Below are 24,835 nucleotides of genomic sequence, written 5' to 3'. Positions count from 1 at the left end.
GAAGGAGAAATAATTTTCAATCTACTTTCCCCGAGATTGTGCCAGAAACATAGGCATAATGAGTGTAATTGCAATATAGAAAACTTGTGTGAAGGACTTTTGAAATGGATCTGGCTTTGGGAAGGATCACAGCTCATTTGTCAATGGCAAAGACAAGAATCTTAATGATATGGGAGAAGAAATATGTGAGATGAACAAAATATACGGAAAGGCTGAAGTTTAAATTTTTAGATTTAAATTTTAGGTTGAAAAATTAGAAACAGAAAGTTAAGAAATAGAACAGATAGAAGCAGGGAAACGAGAACCACAGAAATGAGATAAGCTCAATAATCAAACAAGTTGTAGAATTAAAAAGGTAGAGTACATGATTTAAGAGAGAAACTCAGAGAGGGAAATGCTAAGGAATGGAAAGAGTGGGTAGGGGCATAAAGTTATACCTAGAGAAAAAAATAAAGGAGAACGAACAAAAAGTCAATAGAGTAGGGACACTGAGTACAAGGGATAAAGTCAGTTTGGATATTGTGGGAATTAAGAGAAGAGTTGGTGCACAGAGGCAACTTCTGGCACTAGGAGTGGAACATGGTAGCAGTGAGTTGTCAGATTATGGTGTCCTCAAGTCTCAAAGTGGCACTTTTTGGTAATATATTTAGAGGCAATGGGACTTCCCCCAGCCATTCTTGTCTACACCCATCTATAACTTAATAATCCCAAAGTTCCTATCTCTGGCCCACTTGTCTTCTAAGCTCATTCACCTGAGTGCCTGAATAAGTTTGTGCAGGGATCTGAAAGCCATCTCCATCTGGGCGTTTTTCAGGAACCTCAATATGAGACACTTCCACAATTTCAGAAGCCATCTTTGTTGACTCCATATCTGCCTTCTTCCCTGATGTTCCCTATCTGAGTGTAGAACACTATTGTTCCATTCTTCAAGCAGAAACCTGGGAGTCATCAGTGACTCATCCCCCGCCTCAACTCACACACCTCATATATCATCTGTTTTAGTCAACTATACCTTTAACTTGTCTCCACCTGTCCATTCCTTTCCACACCCAACACAAAAACTGTATACAAATATCTCTTTTCTCTGGAACTAAAGCAACAGCCTCTAGTCTCATATCTTCCCTTAATCACGCTCCCATCACATCCGTTAACTCCCATCACATCCTCTAACTCAACTAGATGACTCTTTGAAAATGCAAGCTAGCTAGCTTATCTTACTTTTCTACCTTAAATCAAGAACATCTTGTTGTCATAAGGATTAAATCCATTTTCCTTCCCATGGCTCCAGCCTCATGTCTGCCTCTCCTGCAATTAATTCAAAATCTGCATAAAACTTTGCAGTAATTTTAATTTTTTGATTATTCTTTCTCATCTAAACTTCTGCACGTGCTTAACCCCATGCTTGGAACAGCTTTCTTGGCTCACTCTGCTCTCCATTTTGCTCACTAATCTGGTGAAACATGTGGAAATTACATACTTTTCCAGAGCGCCAGCTCTAGAAAGCAACAGGACCAGAGACAGGGAGAGGACGTAAAGCAAAGCATCAAGGAAGCAGGTGGGAGAAAAGGGGGGTGGGAATAGACATGGGAAAAGAAACAAATCAGGAGATTCCAACAGAAAGCTACATGGGTAGAAACAGAACAAGTAGAGACACATGGAAAGGGTGAAAATGAGAAAGAGAACAAGGGATGGGCGACAAGATGTGCAAGGTTTCTGACAGTCTCCATCAGATTATTGGATTGTCAAGAGATCCTTTTACTTCACAAAACCTTAAGATACAGGCATGCTAACTGTTGTAACCTCTTTTATGGATGGGGAGATAAAGACAAAAACGAAGGCAGATTATTTTTGCAAGGGCAAAGTAGCAAATTTGAAGAGGAAGCACATCCTGGGTGTGTTGCTGAGCGTGACGGTTGTGTGAGGCCAGCTGGCAGTCACAGCAGGGTCATGTGGCCAGAAGATGAAGAGGAAGCCCAAGAAGTTCTGCAGGTTCCCAGGGGGTGAACCAGGATCCAATATAAGACTTTAAGAAAGGAAAACAAATAATATTAGTGGGGAGGGAACGGAGACTACTGAGAGACAGAGCACATAGGCATGGACCCAAGCACTTGGGCTACAAGAGATCTAGACTAAAAGAGCTAGGAAAGATAGTAAGAGAAAAGAGATACAGTGTCACTGAAAAAACAAAACAAAACAAAACCAAAAACAAGACCTAAAAACAAGAGACAGGAAAAGCTGGGGGAGAGAAGTTCAGACAGTTAAAGAGATGCACAACTAGGAAACAAAAGAAGTGTGTGGAGGCTGAACTGTAGGTAGGACACTGAGAAGTAGAGAGAAGGAGAATGAGGGGCAACAAGATGGGAAAAAAGCAGAACAGTTGGTGTGGGTCCCAGGGACAGTGCTTGCAGCAGACATATCGCTTTCCCATTGTGGTTGGCATGAGCACGCTCAGGTCTGTTTCTGATCACCCTCTGTGGTCCATCATTTCCTTGTTTCTCTGCCATGACCTGTGATCCCAAATCTCCCCACATGACTCACAAAGGAGAACCAGAGAAGGTGTTCAGCCTACTGCCAGCTGAGAGAAAAGGTAATTATGATTTAAATTCCCAACAACCTCAATAAATCTTTGTTTTCTGGTCAGCATGGGGAAAAAAAAAATCTCCCTCTTCTCCTGTCCTACCATTCTCTTCTTCATATTCACACCCATACAAATAGAATTGTGTCCGTCTTTTGTTTTGATTTTTTTGAACCTGTGAGAGAGACAAAGGATAAAAATGAGCTGAGCTCCTGAGCAGAGAAAGTATCTGTGCATGGAGAAGGTAGGGAAACAGAATATGCCAAAGGCAGCTGGGGCATGAAAGCAGAGTGCCTGGGTGAATTTATAAAGGCACACAAAAATTCAAACATCAGCAGGTTATGGAAAGTGAGGCAAGGCGATTATTTTCAGCCTACTTCCTTAAGTAGCAGGAACACGGAAATAAGCTTTGTGAATTGATTGATAGGCTTACAATTTAGAAAGTTCACATGGGAGACTGTTAAGGTAGAGCTGATGAGGGAAGGCTCTCTGGGGTGGTGGTCCATGTGAAAACGGAAGAACTTTTGTCACTTTGGGAGAAGGGATCTGTGAGAATGAGGAATATATATAAAATAATGGAAATTTTGTAGGCACCCAGAAGGATAAGACCCAGAGGAGCAGAGATAGAAAAGGAGAAAGTGAGAGGCAATGTCGAAAAGGGATAACCTCAATAAGAAATGAGATACAGAGATAAAAATTAGAGAAATTATATAGAGAGGCAAATAAATACCAAAAAAAAAAGCGTTGAAGGAAATTATGTAGAGAAAGAGTTATATCAAAATAATTCAAAGATCAGTAAAGCGTGACAACTGCTGTATAGGAAAGAGAGAAGAAAGTTGGGATCCTGTAATGCTGAAGCACAAGTCACTAGACTGGAGCATCTTCCAGCAAAACGGGTTTATCTCAGGAGTGAGTTTTCAGATTAAGGTGTCCCCAGTAGAGAGAGGTGCCCATAACATACTCCAAGAGTAATACTCCTCTCCCTGGGCAGTCTCATCTACTCTCAGGTGACGAGTGAATCTCAAGTGCATGCCTGCTAGGCAGACCTGTCTTCCCAGGTCATCCACCTGTGTACTGAAGACATTTATCCCAAGAACTTCTCCATGCCTTTCAGGAACTGACACTTCCAAAATTGGAACCAATATCTTCTTCCATGAAACTGGAAATTCTTCCTTCTTGAGTTTACTCATTTTCAGTCAAAGGGCATGAATGTCCCATTTTCTGTTGCTCGCATCCTACTCATTTTCTTCACTTGAGTACAATTGTTGTTTCCAAGATGTAAATCAGATTATATTACTTACCCACTTAAAAGTGGTGGTAATCTTTATTGCCTTAGGATTAAATCAGTTACTTTTCCTGTGGCTTTCTGTGCCTTCTGTTCACCATGGGGCCCCAGGCCATTTCTTCTGCCTCATCTCTGACGATAGTGTAAATATTTTCAGTGATTGCAATGTTCTGATCTTTCTTTTATATGTGGGCCTTTGAGCAGCTTTTCCCTGTATTTGGTGGTGTTGCCTTGGCCCACTCTGCTCCTTAACCCATTCCCTGATCAGGGTATGTTATACTATTTCAGAGATGTCTCTCCTGACACCCAGTATGAGAGAGGGAGCAGGAAGGAAATAAGTGAGATGGGGAAAACAGATAAAGAGCAGTGTCAAGGGTGCAAGAGAAAAAGAGACAGGAGCAGAGGAGATAAAAACACATCAAAACAAAGAGAAGCATCTGGAGATACTGGCAGCAGGAAACAAGGGCAGAGACAGAAAAAACGTGCAGAGCCAACGGGGAAGGTGAAGAAGTAAAGAGAGAATTAGACCTATGGAGAAAGGGGGAGATGGTGGATGGTTCTCAGCCTCTGGTGACAATGATAGGAGTGAGTCATCCTGGAGGCCAGGTGAACCCAAAGGGCAGACCAAGATGGTCTGGGACAGGCACAGTCCCATCTAAGGAGATACTTCAGCTTCCCATGTCTTCAGTAGGAGTTTTCTTGCCATGATGTTCCCTTGGTTGTATGCTGAGACCTCCAATGGATTTCATTCCTTTCTGCAGAGGACAGCAATGCCTGTTCAGAGACCTGTGATGCAGAAGAACCCCGGGCAGCCTCAAGCTCCCCACCAAGATGTGGGCCAGGTAAGGAAGGGGGGATTGCCAGTGCTGGGCTGCAGGGTGTCAGGCAGCTGTATTCAGAGCTGAACAGCATGACCCTTATTCTTAGAATAAACTTGTTCCCTCTTTGTGTTGTAGTAGATAAATGCCAAGAAAAGAGCATCTTTTTTCTTTTAGTCTTTATGCTTATTTATACTAAAGACTCAATATTGTGATCTTAACTCCTGCCCACCTCTTATTTTCTATAAAGAATAAAAGATACTTATCTAGTGCTTAGTAATAACATTATTATATTCTCATAATCTTGGATAGGTTCAAAAGAAACATGGTTCTGAGATCTACTTGTCAGAAGGACAGATCAACAACTCTCAAGCCCAAATTATAGTTTTTGTCACATGTTGGTCATCAGGTTATTGGATTATATGGCACTTTTTTCTTTTCAAAGAACTTTGGTGAGTGAGGCTCCCTCACAAAACTTTAGGACTTATCCAGGAAAACTGTTATTATCTCTCCTTAGAGATAAGGAAATAGAAGCACAGGAAAAAGGATACTTGTTTTTTCCTGAGATCAAAATAGGAGGAAGAGCAGAGGCCCATGTCCTGAGCATCTCATTGCAGGTGATAGCTATGTGAGGTTAGTAGGAGGCCGATGTGGTCATGCAGTCAGAGCCCAAAGGGAGACCTTCAGGCTTCCAAGGGAAATAGAACAGGGCCTGATGCAGATAAGCTTCCGCTTCACAAATAAAGAATGCCAGCAGGAAAGGGAAGAAATCAAGAGAGACAATGAGAGAAGGAATGGATCCTGCTAGAGGGATTGGAGAGACTTGGAGGGACAGAGCTAGAGAGAATAAGGAGAAAAGAAATCAAGACCACCATCATTTGATATCTGCAAATCATATATCCCATAAGGAGTTAATATCCGCAATACGTAAAGAGCTCATTCAACTCAACAACAAGCAAACAAATAACCTGATTCAAAAATGGGAAGAGTATCTGAAGAGACATATTTCCAAAGAAGATATACGGATGGCCAACAGGCTCATGCAAAGATGTTCAACATCACTAATCATTAGGGAAATACAACTCAAAACCACAATGAGATATTACCTCACACCCATCAGAATGACCATTATTAAAAAGACAAGAAATAGCAAGTATTGGAGGGGATGTGGAATAAAGGGAACCCTCATATGCTACTGGTGGGAATGTAAATTTGTACAGCCACTATGGAAAACAGTAAGGGGATTCCTCAAAAAATTAAAAAGTAGAACTACCACATGAGCCAGCTATTCTACTTCTGGGTGTTTATAAAAGAACATGAAAACTCTAACTCAAAAAGATATATTCACCTCTATGTTCATTGAAACTTTATTTGCAATAGCCAAGACTTGGACACAACCTAAGTGCCCCTCAACAGATGAATGGATAAAGAAGATGTGGTATATATATACAATGGAATACTACTCAGCCATAAAAAAGATGAAATCATGTCATTTGCAACAACATGGATAGACCTTGAGGGTATTATGCTAAGTGAAATAAGTCAGATGGAGAAAGCCAAATACCATATGATTTCATTCTTATATAGAAGATTAAAAACAACAACAAGCACACACGTAGATGCAGAGAACATATTGGTGGTTACCAGAGGGGAAGGGAGTTGGGGAGTGGGCAAAAGGGGTAAAGGGGGACATTTGTATGGTGACGGATGGCAACTAGACTTTTGGGGTGAATGTGATGTAGTCTATACAGAAGTTGCAATATAATGATATACACCTGAAATTTATATAGTGTTGTAAACCAATGTGACCTCAATAAAAAAACAATAAATAAATTTTTAAAAAGATCATCTTTGAGGAAAAAAAGATAGAAAAGCAAAGAGATAGGAGAAGTCAGGGGGAGCAGAGCCCACAAAATGAAAAATACACAAATACTCTCCGAGTGCAGAAGCAGAAATGTTCGGAGGCAGAGCTACAGATAGGAAACTGAGAAGCAGAGAGCAGGAGAGCCAGGTGAATGAGATGGAAACAGGCAGAGCAGGGCTCAATTGGATCTCAGGTGCGGTCCTTAGAGCAGATGTCCATTTTCCCAAAAGCAGCTCACCTGTGCTCTGAACAGCCTGGCTCAGCTCATTTCCTTGTTTCTCTTCAGTGTCCTGTGATCCTGAAGCTCCCCAAAGGACCAATGAAGAAGAACCAGAGGAGGTGCCCAGCCAACTACTATGTGATGGAGAAGGTAATTGTGATTTCAATTCCCATTTAACTAGTTGAATCTTTGTTTTCCTGTCTATAGGGAGGAGAATCTCCCCCTTTTTTCTTCCCTTGTCCCCTGCTCCCCTTCAAATACCCATACAGAAGAAATGTGTAAAGCCAAGTGGAAAGGATCAAGAGTAGAGAGAGTATTAGGTGTACGGGAGGCAAGTGAGATGGGTTGTCTGTTCTCAGTCTTTGGTGATAGTGACAGGAGCCATGTTAACCTCCAGGTCAGGTGAACTCAAAGGCAGGAGGGTCTGAGGGCAGGGACATTCCCAACTAGGAGATACTTGAGCCACCTTGGTCTTCCTGGTTGTCTTGAGGTGGGTTTTCCTACTATGGTTTCCATTGGTCATACATTAGATCCTCTAAGGGATTTCATTCTATTCAGCAGAAGGCAACAGTGCCTGTTCAGAAATGTGTGATGAAGAAGAGCTCCAGGAAGCCTTGAGCCCACCACCAGAAAGTGGACCAGATAAGGGAGGTAAGGATTGTCTTGGCTGCAGGCTGTTTCTTGATGGATTTTATTCTGAGCATATTCTACAATGAAAGGTCCAGTTAATTCTCACATATAATTTTTCACATTTATCTTGGCCCTTTGGGAAAATTCAGGGAGACTGCTACACAAGAAATATTTTGGAAGAGCTGAATTACAAAGTTAGGGTGGTGATCATCCTAAATGAAGTTAGTCCAGGAAAGCTGTTACTAGTAGTAAAGAGAACACTATGGGGCTATCAGAGGTTTTGAACATTAAGCCAGTACATAGAAAAGCTAAAGTTATAAGGATAAGGGTGAAAGTGCAAGGGAGAATGTGATGATCGGTGCAACAATCCAGGCTCCTGTTTAATGGATCCTCCTCCATGAAATAGTCTTTAGGGCTGGCTTGGATAGGGGACTTATGAGGTCTATGCCTCTATCTATTTGCTTTGGATCACTTTCTTATAACTTTCAAGAAACACAGGAAAGTCAGGAACAAACAAACACACGTGAGACAAGACTTTTTAAAAATAGAAAAAAGAACAGTGAGAGTAAATGAAGTAGTGAAGTGAATAAACACATTAACAGAGTATTTGCTAAATGCTGCACCTCCAAACCAAAATGTCTAACTATTTTGTATCTAATTGTGTATGCATCTTTAGATAGTAAGATGAATTCAGAAATAAGAGCTCAGTGAAACAAGTCAGAGCTCAAGTTGTTGTTGCAACAGATTCACTTGGCAGTGGATCAGGAAGACAGTCTGAGTTGGGCACAAGAGGCCCGTGATTTACACCTGTTGGTCCAAGGGTCCTACAGGACACTCTTAAGCAAGAGTCTTCAAGATGATCTCGGTGGGAACTCCATTTTTGAAGGGGTAGACCATCATGCAATATCTGAAGCTAAAAGAAGGATTTATTGCTTGCTAAGCAAGGCACGTGGTGGGAGGAGGCAATACTTATAGGACACAGTTTCTTTAAAAGAGGAAATTACTGCTTTTACATAGAGCTTTGGAAAGCTTATACTTCAGGACCTGCAGACTTTCAGAAACAGAAGTATTTGTGAATAGGTTAGCATTTAGCCATAGACACGGGCTTTCTGGAGTGTGGCTCTTACTGATTGGCTGATTTTCAGAAGTGTAAGGCTGCCACTGATTGGCTGGCTTTAAATGTGGTTAGTGATGTAAGTAGTCATTGGCCAATTGAGATGCGTTTAAAACTGGTTCTGGTTGTTACTTTTTACAATTTTCAAAGAACCGTTAGTTTTTTCCTGGAACGATAAGATCTTTTTATTTTATTCTTAGGGCTACAAGTGGAAAAATAAAAGTAGAGAAAGCAGAATGAGATGCAAAAGATAAGAAAAGCATGGCTCTGTGAGATCTCAGGTGTGATTATTGGAGCTGGTGTATTTTTTCCCCGAAAGCAGTGTATCTTAGCTCAGAATATCAGTGTGCAGCATGAGAGCACTGGGAACTCTTCTCTAATCACTGTCTTTGGATCCATGGACAGTAATTTTCTTGTTTCTCTTTAGTATCGAATGAACTAGAAGCTCTCCAAATGCATAGAGAAGGAGAATCAGAAGAGCTTACTTCTAGCCTACTACCCAGTGATGGACAAGATAATTATGACTTAAAAAATAATTAAAGCAGAAACAGAGTTCTGATAAAGAGAAAAAGACCAGAGAGGGAAAAAGGGAGATTTAAAGGAAGAGTCAGATAGAGGAAGAATTAATGGAAGATTTCAGAGAAAGAAGTAGATAAAGGGGGATCAACAAGGGTACAGAAAAGAGGATCATTGGGACAAATGAAAAGTCTTCATAAATCATGATTTTGGCCCAGGAGCAGAGCCACCAGCACGTGGAAATGAGAAATGTTCCTGTGTTATGTGCTTCTCAAAAGATGTGCCAGGAGATCTGGAATCAAGGGTTGGAAGTAGCCAGGGACGTGACACAATGGGTAAGGCAGCCTCTGAGGGTCATGGGATGGGAGTGGCTCCATGGGTACCAAATATCTTGGTAGGATGGTGGAAGGGGGTCCAGTCCATCCCACTGTCCTGTTCTCTGCATTTGCTTGAGCTGACTCTTTTAGAAGAGCAGTAGGGCAAGAGATCATTATAAAGTTATGTTTATAGGCTGGGCTTTGTTGATTATATATGGATGATGTAGTAGAAATGCACTCTTAAAGATGGCACTATTTGTTCATTACACTAGTATATCAATAGTAAAGTCTTGTATTTATACAGTGATTTTCATCCCTGTCACACCCAATCTTCAGTGGAACCCAGGAAAGCCAAGTGTACTTCTACTAGTGGATAATGGTGTCATTTTGTCACAACTGTAGAAAAGCCTCAAAAGACAACTGATTCTGCCCCTTAATTGTTCGGAGGAAAGACTTCAGATCAATTATTCTTAACCCAGTACATATTTTTGGTGGATGCCCTCCAGCATGTCACTGGTTTATATAGTGATTTCTTGTAGACTTTTGCACATAGGATCTAATTTAATTCTCATAAAAAATTTTCAGACCTAGGCAGGATAGGATAACTGTCCCTGGGCCTGAGTAAACTAAAGTGCATAGGTATTTAAGAGTGTTTTTCAAAGTCCTATTGAGGAATAAAGGAAGACCCAGGGCCCATCCTGGACTCCTACCTCTCAGTTCGGTAAGCCTTTAGTTCCTTTACAAGGAACAGAGAAATGATAACCTAAACCTCTTTATAAACTGAAGCCTTCTGCAATATTATCCTAAGATTTGTAACTTCTGTTCATTTATGTTTCCTCACCTTTACCTGTCATTTTCTAGATACTGTGGATATTGGAAACAACTCTAGTTTGGGAAAACCCAAGAGGAAAAGAAGTAAGAGTGCATAAGATTTTACTTGCTTTTGGTGTTAAAAATAAGATTTTTAATGCCAGAGTTTCATTATCATTATCTACAATAATAAGTAATAACAATATGATGGCCTCTCAAAGATGTCCATATCCTAATATCTGGAACCTGTGATGCGTTATCTTACTTGGGAAAAGGGATTTTACAGATATAATTAAGCCAGGGACCTTGAAAGGGGAGATTATCCTGGATATCTGGGTGTACTCAACATAATCAAGTGGGCCTTAAAAAGTGGAGAACTGTCCCTGGCTGTGGAGAGAGGGGAAGTGACTGTGGAAGATAATAACAGAGAGACGCAATATTACTGGCTCTAAAGATGAAGGAAAGGAACAAGAAAATAGACCTGTAGAAGTTGGAAAAGTCAGGGAAACAGATTCTCCTTCATAGCCTGAAGAAAGGAATGAAGACCTTCTGACACCTTCATTTTAGCCCAGAGTGACCCTTGTCAGACTTCTGACCAACGAAACTGTAAGATAATAAATTTGCATTGTTTTAAGCCACAAAATTTGTGATCACTTGTTATGGCAGCAATAGGAGAGTAATATAGATTTTGGTTATCAGAAGTAGGATGCAGCTATAGCACATTCCTAAAATTTGAAAGTGATTTTGGAATTGGGCAATGGGCGGTGGGAAATGGGCAATGGAAAGAATTTTAAGTAAAATGATAGAAAATGTCTACAGGGCCTTGAGCAGTGTTAATAGAAATATGGTGCCAAAGGCTCTGCTAGTGAGGACTCAGAAGTGAAGAACATGGTAGAGAAAACCTATATTGTCTTAGAGAAGACGTAAATCATGCAGAACAGACTGTTAGTAGAAATATGGACATTAAAGGTGTCAGTGGTAAGGGCTCAGAAGGAAATAAGGAACATGCTTTTGAAAACTGGAGGAAAGGGGATCCTTATTAGATAGAGACAGAAGGCTTAGCAAAATTCTATCCTGCAGATAGGTAGAAAGCAGAACTTTCTGGATATGTAGCTGAGGAGATTTCTAAGCAAAGTGACAAAGGTGCAGCTGGTTTTATTTTATTGCTTATGGTAAAATGTGAGCAGAAAGAGGGAAATTGAGGTAAGAATTGCTAAACAAAAAGAATCAGGACTTGATGATTTGGAAAATTCTCAGCATTTCCAGGTTGCGAAAGGTGCTAAAATTAGGAGATTTACTATCAGGAAACTGTGCTCTGTAGAAGGGACCAAGACTGTGGCTGTACGACTTTTTGAGAAGTAGCTAAAGGTCACATAAAAGGTTATTTGGAGAGATTAAGTGTGTGACTCTAGATTCCCTCAGCCAGCACAGCAGAAGTAAAAAATAGGTATATAATTACACAGGAAAGATCTGTGAAGGAACCTCTTTTCTAATGAAGTAAATCTCACATACATGGGAGAACTCTATGATTCTTGAGAAGTTTATGCCTGCAGAAACAGAGATGTCCGTGTTCTAGTCCCTGGAACCTGTAATCTATCACTTTATTGGGCAAAAGAGACTATGAAGATGTGGTTAAGTTAAGAATATTGAGATGGGAAGATTATCCTGTATTATCTGGGTAGCTGCAATCAAATCACTCTGGTCCTTAAAATCAGAAAACTTTTCTTGTTGTGGAGAGAGGGACATGTGACTATGGAATTATCATCAGAGAGACACAATGCAGCTGGCTTTGAAGGTGAACATGGGGGACAATGAGCCAAGAAATGTGGGCAGCCTTCAGAAGCTGGAAAATGTAAAGAAATTATCCCCTACTGCCTCCAAAAAGGGTAGCCATAGCCCTGCATCAGAATCATGGCATCAGCCTCCATCAGCCAAAAGCAGGCACTTATGCAGGAGTTTCCATGAGGGGCCCAGACCAGTCAGTCAGCACCACAGTTCACTTCTACAGTCACGGCCCCAGAGGTAGGGTCTCTTTAATCTGCCAGTCTGTCCTTTTCCATGTGGCAGACCAAGCATCTAGGCCATGTACAGAAGCCCAGCTGTCTGACTTCTGCTGACCGGAGGAGTGACCACATCCACTTTCTGTTCTGCAAAGCTGGCTCTAAGGCTGAGCAGCCACAGGAGCCCAGTGGACATCGGTTGTCAACTTAGCCAAAAACTAGGGCACCAGGCCCCTGCCACCAGGGGAATCTTGGTGAACTGAGGACCGCACTGAGGCTGAGGTTTGCTCCAGGCTGTGAATGGGAATAAAAAACCAAGGTGCCAATAGCACCATGTCCCTGCATTTGTGAATATAGCATTTCTGTTTGAAGAGAAAAGCTTTTAGACCCTCTCTGCTTTGTATGTCCTCAAGTCTCAGTTGACCCACCTCAAAATGGGAATCTCAAGTGGGAGAGTCACAAGGCCTCCCTCCATGGATTGGGGCTTTACTTTTGGTGGTAAAAAATCTAACAGCTGGCTGCTATTACGTTCATGAGAATGATAACAAGATACCATCTCTTTACCCAGTGCCATGGTCTTCTCACATTCGCACATTTTCATATCATTCCCAAGAAAGCAAAAACACAACACGGAAACCTCCAGGAACTCCAGGTGCCAGATTAAATGTAAGTGAGAGGATTTGTATTACAACCTGAAGTACAGAGATTATTTAATGAAAACCGTCGACGTCCAAGTTGAGGCTGCCTCCTGACTTCAGCACAGTATTTTACCCATGATGTTATTCAGCTATAAGGAGTATGCCTCCTCAGTGCACACTTGAATTTACATGAAAACACTTGAAAAGGGAACATACCGATATATAACCACGACAATTATCATTCCATCTGAGGTACCAGCAGGAGTTTATTTTCTAACTTTGTTTTTTAAAATTTTCTAAGGAAAGTCATCTCCTATAGTCTCCAAGGTCCATGCAGAGTAAAATACAACTCTAATAATCAGCCTGACACTGCTACACTTGGAGTTAAGAATTTTGCCCCATTCTTGGGGCAAGTCTGAAAAGAACACTTGAAAACTACTGACATATAAGGCTTTGAGAATTATATTTACAGCTCTGAATAATTAACTTTAGTCCTTTTTTTTTTTTGAAGAAAAAAAGAAAGGGCATTCCTGGACAAGAAATAGAAGGAAGTGGCAGAGAAACACACATCAACAAGGTAAGCAGGCAAAGTGAAGCAGTCACACCTTTTGAGTTTGCGAAGGCAGCACATCTTGTATTCTTGCCACCTGCGGTCTCCTGAGGACCATGACAGTTTCCTTGTTACTATGTCACTTAGGACATAGGAAGACGCTGTAGCAAAGAGGCCCCCCAGTACAGTAGCTTCAACATAATGGTTTAATTCTCATACATGTAATAGTCCAGAGCTAAATGATCCAGGGCTAATAGGAAGGCATGGCCATCCTCAGTATGTGGATTCTTTCTTGGGTCAAGAAATTTTCAGTAGTTTGGAAAGATGTTCCAAGGAGGGTAAACGAAGAAAGCAGACTGGATGTGTATGTGTGTGTGTGCCTGTGTTAAAAAAAAATATATGTATAAAATGTATATTTGTATAAAAATGTTTTTATATACGTATACATCTTAATTTATACATAATTTCTCTATATAGAGAGAGACATAGATATATAGAAAAATCAATGGCAGTTCATCCACAAAAATATGTGCGGTGGTTATATTTGGTCATTGGTGATGTTTATATTTTTATTTGTGTTTTTAAATGTATATTCAAAGTATTAAACATGTTCAACTTTTGTAATGAAAAAGCATTATTTAAATAGTAACCTATACAAAGAGAAAAGGCTAGGAGGATATATTTTAAAAAATTTTTTTTATTGCAGTAACATTGGTTTATAACATTATATAAATTTCAGATGTACATCATTATATTTTGATTTCTGTGTAGATTACACCATGTTAACACTCGAAGACTAATTACAATCCATCACCACACACGTGAGCCTAATCACCTCTTTGGCCCTCCTCGCTCCCCCCTTCCCTTCTGGTAACCACTGCTCTAACCTCTGTCTCTGTGTAATTGTTGCTTGTTGTTTTTATCTTCTATTTATGAGTGAGAACATACGATATTTGACCTTCTCCCTCTGACTTATTTCGTTTAGCATAATACCCTCAAGGTCCATCCATGTTGTCATAAATGGCCAGATTTCATAATTTTTTATGGCTGAGTAGTATTCCATTATGTACATATAGCACATCTTCTTTATCCATTCATCCCTTGATGGGCACCTAGGTTGTTTCCAAGTCTTGGCTATTGTGAATAATGCTGCAATGAACAAAGAGGTGCATGTATCTTTATGCATTTGTGTTTTCAGGTTCTTTGGATAAATACTCAGCAGTGGAATAGCTGGGTCATATGGTATTTCTATTCTTAATTTTTTGAGGAATCTCCATACTGTTTTCCATAGTGGCTGCACCAGTTTGCACGCCCACCAGCAGTGAATGAGTGTTCCCTTTTCTCTACATCCTCTCCAACACTTGTTTCCTGTGTTGTTAATTATAGCCATTCTGATGGGAATGAGGTGATATCTCATTGTAGTTTTGCTTTGCATTTCCCTGATAGTGATTTTGAACATCTTTTCAGGTGCCTGTTGGCCATCCATATATCTTCTTTGGAAAAAAGTCTGTTCAGATCTTTTGCCCATTTTTCAACTGGGTTGTTAGTTTTATGTTATTGAGATGTATCAGTTATTTATATATTTTGGATATTAACCCCTTATCAGATATATAGTTTGCAAAATCTTCTCCCAATTGTTAGATTGTCTTTTCGTTTTGTTGATGGTCTCCTTTGCTGTGCAGAAGCTTTTCAGTTTGATGTAGTCACACTTGTTTATTTTTTCTATTGTTTCCCTTGCCTGGTCAGACGTGGTACTTGAAAATCTGCTAAGACCAATGTCGAAGAGCGTACTCATACTGCCTATGTTTTCTTCTAGAAGTTTCATGGTTTCCGGTCTTACATTCAAGTCTTTAATCCACTTTGAGTTAACTTTTGTGTGTGTTGTAAGATAATGGTCTACTTTCATTCTTTCACCTTTGGCTGTCCAGTTTTCCCAACACCATTTATTGAAGAGACTTTTCTTTCGCCATTTTATGTTCTTGGCTTCCTTGTCAAAAATTAGCAGTCCATAGATGTGTGGGTTTATTTCTGGGCTCTCAGTTCTGTTCCATTGATCTGTGTGTCTGTTTTTGTGCCAGTACCATGCTGTTTTGATTATTATAGCTTTGTAGTATATTTTGAAATAAGGGAGTGTGATTCCTGCAGCTTTGTTCTTTTTTCTCAGGATTCTTCTGGCTATTCGGGATCTTTTGTTGCTCCATATAAATTTTAGGATTCTTTGTTCTCTTTCTGTGAAAAATATCATTGGAACTTTGATAGGGATTGCATTGAGTCTATAGATTGCTTTAGGAAGTATGAACATTTAACTATGTTAATTATTCCAATCCAAGAGCACATACTATCTTTCCATTTCTTTGTGTCTTCTTCAATTTCTTTCAACATTGTTTATGGTGTACAGATCTTTCACTTCTTTGATTAAGTTTATTCCTAGGTATTTTATTCTTTTTGTTGCAATTGTAAATGGGATTGTCTTCTTAACTCTTCTTTCTACTCCTTTGTTGCTAATATCTAGAAACACTGATTTTTGTATGTTGGTTTTGAATCCTGCAACTTTACCATATTCATTTATTGTTTCTAAAAGTTTTTTGGTGGATTCTTTAGACTTTTCTATACATAAAATCATGTCATCTGCAATTAGTGACAGTTTCACTTCTTCCTTTCCAATTTGGATCCCTTTTATTTCTTTTTGTTGCCTTATTGCTCTGGCTACGACTTCCAATACTATGTTAAATGAGAGTGGTGAAAGTGGGCCTCCTTGTCTGGTTCCTGTTCTTAGAGGGATAGCTTTTAGTTTTTCTCCATTAAAAATGACATTAGCTGTGGGTTTGTCATATAAAGCCTTTATTATGTTGAGGTACTTTCATTCTATATCTATTTTATTTGGAGTTTTTATCACAAATGGATCTGTATCTTGTCAAATGCTTTCTCTGCATCTATTGAGATGATCATGTGATTTTTATTCTTCATTTTGTTAATGTGGTGTCGATTGATTTGTGGATGTTGATCCATCCCTGTATCCTTGGAGTAAATCCCACTTGATCATGGTGTATGATCTTTTTAATGTATTGTTGTATTCGATTTGCTCGTATTTTGTTGAGGATTTTTGCATCAATGTTCATTAGTGATATTGGCTTATAATTTTCTTTTTTTGTGATGTCCCTGTCTGGTTTTGGTATCAAGGTAATGTTGGCTTCATAGAATGAGTTAAGAAGCTTCCCCTCCTCTTGAATTTTTTTGAAAGAGTTTGAGAAAGATAGGTATTAAGTCTTCTTTGAATGTTTGCTAGAATTCACCAGGAAAGGCGTCTGGTCCTGGACTTTTATTTTTTGGGAGATTTTTGATTACTGTTTTGATCTCCTTACTGGTGATTGGTCTATTCAAATTCTGTATTTCTTCTTGATTCAGTTTTGGAAGGTTGTATGATTCTAAGAATTTATCGATTTCTTCTAGATAATCCAATTTGTTGGCATATAGCTTTGCATAGTATTCTCTTATAATCCTTTGTATTCTGAGGTGTCCGTTGTAATTTCTCCTCTTTTGTTTCTGATTTTATTTATTTGAGCCATCTCTCTTTTTTTCCTGGTGAGTCTAGCTAAAGGTTTGTCAATTTTTTTTTATCTTTTCAATGAATCAGCTCTTAGTTTCACTGATTTTTTTCTATTGTTTTTTCTGCTCTATTTCATTTATTTCTGCTCTGATTTTTATTATTTCCTTCCTTCTACTGATTTTGGGCTTTGTTTATTCTTCTTTCTCCTGTTCCTTTAGGTGTACTGTTAGATTGTTTATTTGAGATTTTTCCTGTTCATTGAGATAGACCTGTACTGCTCTAAACTTCCCTCTTAGAACCACTTTGGCTGTATCCCATAAATTTTGGCATGTTGTATATTCATTTTCATTTGTCTCCAGGTATTTTTTAATTTCTCCTTTGATTTATTCATTGACTCAATTGTTGTTCAGTAGCATTTTGTTTAATCTCCACATATTTGTGGCTTTTCTGATTTTTCCTGTAGTTGATTTCTAGTTTATACAGTTGTGGTGAAAAAAGGCGTTGGCATTGTTTCAGTCTTCTTAAATTTATTGAGACTTGTTTTGTGGCCTAATATATGATCTATCCTGGAGATTGTTCCATGTGCATTTGAAAAGAATGTGTGTTCTGAGGTTTTTGGATGGAATGTTCTGTATATATCTACTAAGTCCATTGGCTCTAATGTGTCATTTAAGGCTGATGTTTCCTTTTTGATCTTCTGTTTGGATTCTCTATCCATTGATGTAAGGGAAGTGTTAAAGTTTCCTACTATTATTGTGTTACTGTCTATTTCTCCTTTTATGTCTGTTAATAATTTCTTTATATATTTAGGTGCTCCTATGTTGAATGCATAGACATTTACAAGTGTTATATCCTGGGAGGATAATTTTGAACAAGTTAATTGTGGCTATCCCCAGGTGATGTTTCATATAATTTTTATTTTCTAAATTTCCAGTAATGCATATATATTACTTCTAAACAGGTGCCTGAAATCTTGTTTATTTAGTAATGGTTTAAGGAACTCCCTTCTCCTAGACAATGAGGGTGAGCCCTCATTTTCCACAAGATTGACGATTGAATCAGTAGCTCTATATAATAAGATTTTAGAATCCAATTAAAAATTATTAATTTTCAGCAATTTAGGTGTATTATGTTATCACCAAATTACATGGCTGCCCTGTTTGGTGAAAGTGTACAGATTTGTTTGGAAAGAAAAAAAAAAGGATTGCATCCATTTTAAGAATGGTTATTTTCAAATTCTGAATACTTGGATTTAATCATAATATTTTTGTTTAGGTTTATGTGTTTGTAGATAAATTCTAAATCACTTCTTTTCAAGGTACAATGAAATCTCGTATGTAATTTAAAGACTGTCCCTTCTAAAAGTAGAGAATGCTCTGGTCACCTGCTAGAGATCCTTTCCCACTAACTTCCTTTCTTGTCTGAGTGTATGGTGAAACGGAGTTCAGAATTGAATCCAGCATTCCCTCACTTGCTTTTGGTCTCACATGTCATCTGCTGTTTTGCTCAACTTCATATTTTCCCCTGCCAATCCCCAGACAAGAGAAAAGTTGGTGGCCAGTTGGTCTCAAGTAGGGAGAATGTGAAAAGGAATCTGCAAGACCCTGCCAAGACTAGGGGTAAGATAAAGTTTGTGTCACTCCCACTTTGCCCTGCAGGTCAATACAAATTTTGCTAAGGTTTGGGGGAATATACATCCTCATTAGTTTTTTGCTAGTCAAGCTTACCAGTCAATTTGAGGGCTGTGGAATCTAGAAAGCAAACTTGTTTGGAGCCACGATTATAAATTGTTTGTATTTATATCATAGTTCTTATCTGCCCAAGGCCTAAATCTTTTTGCTCTGAGTTTTATCTCCTTTTCCTGGAAATTCCTTTACCTTATATCATTGGTTTATTAAAATGGCTGGCTTGGAGAATCCAAGTGGAAAGCAAGTTCATATTCTCACTGACCTTTCAAACCTATCCCCTAGATGAGTTTCCTGTCTTGGGCAAGCCTTGTAGCCTTTCTTTTTCCTTGTCACAAGAGTAAGAATCTCTTTCCAGTAGTTGAGAGTCCTTTCTGGCCTAATATTAAAACTTCATTATTTTCTCCGTTTCAAAGCACCTCCCCTCCTTCAGTCACCATTTAATCTAAAGACCAGAAAGTGGGATTATTTTACCAAGCAATAGGTCCATTTTGGGTTTGATTGAAGGAAATATTCTTTTAATTTTGCTATTTTAATATGTTCATAGTCTGCTTAGAGTTTACAGCATTTAGGACTGGGTAGTCTGGAAAATATTTCTTCATGGGGTCTACATAACCCCACCCAGCACTACCAGATGGTAGTCATTTGATGGTGGGCATTGAATGCAGAAAGAAGGAAGTGAATTTGTCTTCTTGCCTTAGAAAATAAAACACATTTGAATGATAGCAAACGCTGAGATGCATATCCACAGTCGATTAACTTGCAAATGGAGGAAGTTTCTTTGCTGTAACATCTACTAACTCAATCCTTAATTATTCTTTGAAACTAAGGTTTTGGAGGACTCAATTCTACCCATTTCTCTTGTTTAGCCTTCTTCTGGTTAGTTTCTTAGATTCTAATATCTTTGTCCAAACCCAGGTGAACAAAATCCTTGGTCAAATTTACTATCACTTTCAGCACAAATGTACAAATAACTTCATTCAAGGTGATGTGTATCACATGTGTCTCACCTGTGAAGCCCACCAGAAGGTTTCCTTTAACTCAAAGACCTTCTATTTATTCCTGTCTCTCCACGAAGAGAAATCGGAAATGCCCTCACTTAATTTTGTGGGTTTTGTCTCAATTTTCTTTGAAAATGTTAGTTTCTGTAATGTGAGTAGCCATCTTGTTCTCATATATTTGTTGGAAAGACTAAATAAATTAGTAGGTGTACAATTGACATCTATCAGGCACTCAACACATGGCTGACATATAAATGAAATGCTGATTTCAATTGTGTGTTTTATTAATGTGGGGTTATGAGAAATAAAATAGAAGGTGAGCCTAAGATTAGCCATCTAATTCTTGGTAGTTTAAAGACTAGGGATTATATATTTTTCTTTATACGTTAGACTTTTGGGAAGTTACATTTAAACGGAAATTTTGGAAATCACTAATATATACAATGTAACTGCATGTCTGTGACTGTCATTATATTTTTCTATTTTCTCAGGGAACATGAGAGGCAGATCTAAAGTCCACTTGACTGCTAGTGACAGAGCCCGAAAGAAAAGAGTCCAGTCAAGAGGTAAAGAAGAAAAGGGGAATACATTTTCAATAACTAAATAGCTCATTTCTTGTGCTTTACTCTGTGTTTTTAGTAATAACCCATTTCTCTAATTGCTTTATATAGCTTTACTAACTGTTGACAAATGTATACAACTTAGTCCATTTTCAAAATGTGTTATGGAGAGAAAGAAGGAAATCCCACAAACACGTAACTTGGTGATAGGCCTAAACCAGACCCCATGGATCCAGGCGTCACTTCAGTGCTGCTGTCTCCACTGAACTGATAACTTTCAAGCTGGAAATAGTCTATTGCCATATAAAGGGTATACATAACCCACAAATTATTTAGCTGACACTTCTCTTGCTGTACAGAGAGTCACAGGTTGCATATCACTGGTGACCTGGAGTCGTGGTCAGAAGACTATATCTGCCTCTTCTCTTGACTGTGTGGGCTTAGGCATGTCACTTGGCCACTTTTACGTGTATCCTCAACTGTGAAGCAAGAGAGAGAATTAAGCTAACCATTTTTCTCAGTCCATCCTAGTTCTAATAGTCTACCTAACTCAAAACTGGTCTCAGGACCACGGACAGCTCCCCCTCTCCCATCCTGGCTCTGAAACGTCTGCTGAAAGGGCAGCATCAGCTACAGATCCTCCTTGAATTAGTTCATTTGAACACCTATACCCCTGCTTCTTTGGAATCAGGTCTCCAGCCTCCCTCCCTCTATGCAATTTGTAGATTATTCTAGAGCTTCCTGAGCTCCTCTTTCAGCTATGGAGAAAGCTGAAGTGAGGGAGAGATAAAGCAAAGCAGAGAACAAACAGAAGGCAGACCCTATATCCATTAGGTTTACCCTATCATTATCCTCTCTCTGCTTGCTCAGTCAGAGCTCAAATAGGAAGGTAAAAGTGTGGTCTCTCACTCTGTCTCCAGCTACCTAACTGGAGGGAAATAGGATAGATGATGACTTCCCTTCTGAACATGACAGAAGCTGTATGTTTCATTGTCATGTAAGAATCAGTGAGGCTGACTAGATTGGGGGTTAAGATAGTTTTATTGAAGCCTGATTTCTCTTCTAAAGCCTTCTGTCTGTGTGAGATTTGAAAGGTGAGATAGAGGTAGACATTCTGTAGTTATATATCAAAAATACCACTGGAAGAAAGACTTCGAAATTCTAGAGACTTGTGGAATAGTTTCCTAAGTGCCCCTGTGCCTTTATAGGAATGACCTCAACAGGGGAGGAAGGATGCATGTACAATCGCAAAATGAAACATAATGAAGAAATCTTCTCTTTCAGGGTCAAGAAACTACACAGATAAAAGTGTAGATTTTCACTCTCAAATACTTCCTGTGACTTGTGGTCTGGTGAAGGGGATGTTATATAAGAGGAAATTGAAACGAGGTGGGTTTCAAGGTCCACTTTAATTTGCAACTTCTATCTGAAGGAATCACAAGGAGTGCTGGAATTACCTATGTGAATTACCTATCATTCAAGGAATTGGGGCCACAGTTTGGCTTGAGAGAAGAAGGAAGTGATCCCTAAGATGATATTTTCACACGTTAAGAAATCATACATGTTGAGTGCTCAGTCCCACATGGAAGTGTCCGTGGCGATGCTCAAACAACCAAAGAGAAGTGAACCAGAAATAAAAGGGAAGAGGGCCACAGCCTCCACCTTCATATCCTCTTTCCCTTCTGGATCAGCAGCAGCAGCACCAGGGAAGGGTGCTTCATGTAGTGAGAAGATCACAGAACTTAGAATCAGAAAGCCTGAGTCCCAGCCTCAGCTATGCCAAGGGTGACAAATTCATCTGAATAGAGAATGGGACCTTTCTGAGCTTGAAATTTCTCATTTAAAAAAGAGATAATTAAAAATCTACCTCATGGGGTAGCTATGAGAAATTAATTTACCTAATTGATGTAAAATGTTTAAATAGCTTAAGTGAAATATAATTCACATATCATACAATTCACCACTGAGAGTGTACAATTCAATGTTGAGTTTTGTTTATATATTCACAGGATTATACAACCATCACCACAATCTAATTTTAGAACATTTTTGTTCACACCACACTAAAGAAAACTCCACGTCTATTAGCAGTCAATGCCCATTCCCACCTCACCCCACCGCCTAGTCCTAAGCAAACACAAATCTATTTTCTGCTTTATAAATTGGCGTATTCTAGGTATTTCAAATAAATGGAATCATATGATATGTGGCCTTTTGTGAATGGCTCCTTCACTTAGCATGATGTTTTCAAGGTTCATTCATGTAATAGTGTGTATTAGTTCTTCATTCCTTTTTATTGCCAAATGATATAATGTTTCATGGAACCATATTTTGTTTATCCATTCATTAATTTGGGTTTTTTCCACTCTTTGGCTATTACGAACAATGCTGTTTTGAAATTCATGTACCAAGTTTTTCTGTGAACATATGTTTTCAATACTTTTGAACATATACCCAGGAGTGGAATCACTGGTTATTATGGTAATTGTATGTTTAATTTATTGAGAAAACACTAAAATGTTTTCCACAGTGGCTGCACTAATATATATTCCCACCAGCAGTGTATCCTTGCCAACACTTTTTATTGTTTGCCCTTTTTATCATGTTCATCCTAGTGGGTGTGAAGTGGCATCTCACTGTGGCTTTAGTTTGCATTTCTCGAATGACTTATGATGCTTAGCATATTATTATCTTTTACACATAAATTAAATTTTTCACTGGATAATATTTCACAATTATTTTTGATATCACCTATCCATGATTTCAAGAATGAGAAAATCTGTGCTCAATAATGCCATTAAACTGAATGAAAAATGTTGTAATAAAGGGCACAGATATTGCTGTGGTACCATTCTGAGCCACAGGGCACCCACCTGAGATCTGAGTGCAACTTGAGGTTCTGCCTCCACATTGCCCCCAGGGTCATCTGCAGACTGTAGCCTGTTCTCTATCCCCAGGAAATTGAAATCCTCTCATCCTTCAGAATCACTTGCTTTTCTTTCATAGTTGATTTTTAAATACTTCTAAAAGGTTGATTTTGATGATAATTATCACTTTTTTGTTGCACAAATGTTAAAGAAATGTTATTACAAAGCAGGAAATCTCCTTTAATGGGACTTAGAGGCTGGGTTTTGGAATTCTCAAGTCTGAAAGGAGAGGACAGACTTTCCTGCTTTTGATCTCGAGCCCAAATTGGGTGTCTCCAGATCTGGTATAAGGCCACTGTCTGAGTTCTGAGAACCAAGAATGCTCAGGATCAACTTACCCTGGTCTTACAGGAGCCTTGGTGAAGAGCATACAGCGTGAAGATGGAAACTGGCTGACTCCCAGGGAATTTGAAGTCAATGGAGGCTTCGCAAGATCAAAGAACTGGAAGCTGAGTGTACGCTGTGGTGGGAGGCCCCTACGATGGCTGATGGAGGTATTCCAGTGACAGGGGCTGGGAGATCTGACTTTCCTTGCTGCATCCTAAGGATAAGATCACTATTTGCTCACCAAATATTTGTTGAGTTATAGCTGAAGCTTTGATGCACCAGAGTTTATCCTCTCACCCAGGGAGAGGTGTCCCACATGCATAACCTCAGTACAATGCATCACATCGGTGTGGTACAAGGGGCTCTGTCAGGGTAGATGCAGGAGCTTGGAGGAGGGAAAGGTCATTCTGACTAAGGTGAATGCAGACAACTTTATGCAGTGAAAGAAGAAGACAGTGTACAGTCAAACCAGAGGAAAAAAGACACTTCAGAGAAAGAATGACATGGAAACCAGGACCACGACTAAAGTAGGTCTGTGGGTTGAGGTAGACGGATTGTGTGTGATGAGGCATAATCCATCAATTGGGGTTGTTTGTGGAGAGATTTAATGCCAGGCTAAGGAGTTGAAATTCATAACATAGACAATGCAGAACCAGGGAAGTCTTCTGAGGTGTGAAATGACATGTTTAAAACATTATCTTAGACAGTCATGGGGCCTTGAAATGACTTCAGTGTCTTTCAGCCCAACAAACCTATAGTCAACCTACAATGCTCAGCTCAAATGTCACCCCTCTCTGCATAATATTCCCTGACTGATCTGGCTCGTGGACTTCCTGAGCTCACTACTAAGGTCCTTCTCACACTGTTTCATGCTTATCCTTCCATGCATTCTTTTTTTCTGTCTAGACCCTGGTAGAGTTTCTCCATATTTGTGTGCCCAAGATTGTCCAGAGTGTGTGACACTCAGTAGGCATGGGATAAGTGTGTGTTGATTGAATGGCTCTGCTGTAAGGACTCAAGCTGGAGTGGCACTTGTGGGAATGGATAGGAGGTGAGAGATGTCAAAGGGATGGTGAAGAAAAACCTCTTAAAACTTAGGAAAAAAGCACAGGAGAAAGTAAAAACGTTCTAAAGATTATTTTCCAGCTACCATTTATTGAAGTCTAGGAGAAGTTGAGGCAAGGAAGATGGTTTCTCATTTAGATACTTTGGCTTTGAGCTGACAGTGGGACATCCAGGTAGGAATTTTTGAGAGGGGGTTAGAAATGCCAGATTCAGAAAACAGAAGCACAGGCTAACCATATACTTAAATCTTTTTATCTTTCAGAAAGGATTTCTACATAATCCTGAAAGAATTTGTGGCAGGAGAAAAAAGGTGATTATTATATAACTTTCTATAAATTCTCATCACATAACTAATTTTATGTATAGCATGCTATTTTATGGTCTCA

At 39.2% G+C, this 24,835-nt stretch overlaps 1 protein-coding gene across 50 annotated transcripts in view; it reads left to right on the top strand.

Moving 5' to 3' along the window:
• The window catches only part of LOC106827877 (nuclear body protein SP140-like), a 72,433-nt gene that overhangs the window by 39,422 nt on the left and 8,176 nt on the right, over positions 1 to 24,835 (top strand). For 20 of the 50 annotated variants that reach the window (XM_070489483.1, XM_070489464.1, XM_070489465.1 and 17 more), the window contains 11 exons: positions 4,622 to 4,702; positions 6,829 to 6,912; positions 7,324 to 7,413; positions 9,241 to 9,357; positions 10,201 to 10,254; positions 13,299 to 13,364; positions 18,423 to 18,503; positions 20,062 to 20,136; positions 21,415 to 21,519; positions 23,409 to 23,551; positions 24,712 to 24,759. In XM_070489483.1, coding sequence (XP_070345584.1) covers positions 4,622 to 4,702; positions 6,829 to 6,912; positions 7,324 to 7,413; positions 9,241 to 9,357; positions 10,201 to 10,254; positions 13,299 to 13,364; positions 18,423 to 18,503; positions 20,062 to 20,136; positions 21,415 to 21,519; positions 23,409 to 23,551; positions 24,712 to 24,759 — 944 coding nt within the window. Of the gene's footprint in view, positions 1 to 4,621; positions 4,703 to 6,828; positions 6,913 to 7,320; positions 7,414 to 9,240; positions 9,358 to 10,200; positions 10,255 to 13,298; positions 13,365 to 18,422; positions 18,504 to 20,061; positions 20,137 to 21,414; positions 21,520 to 23,408; positions 23,552 to 24,711; positions 24,760 to 24,835 lie in introns of all 50 variants that reach the window. The other 30 variants (XM_070489463.1, XM_070489462.1, XM_070489450.1 and 27 more) reach the window with 3 other exon arrangements.

The sequence above is a fragment of the Equus asinus genome, chromosome 19 (genome assembly GCF_041296235.1).
Source record: "Equus asinus isolate D_3611 breed Donkey chromosome 19, EquAss-T2T_v2, whole genome shotgun sequence".
NCBI classification, from domain to species: domain Eukaryota; kingdom Metazoa; phylum Chordata; class Mammalia; order Perissodactyla; family Equidae; genus Equus; species Equus asinus.
The sequence above is the reverse complement of the archived record's forward strand: the minus strand, read 5'-3'. Positions and strand labels throughout refer to the sequence as shown.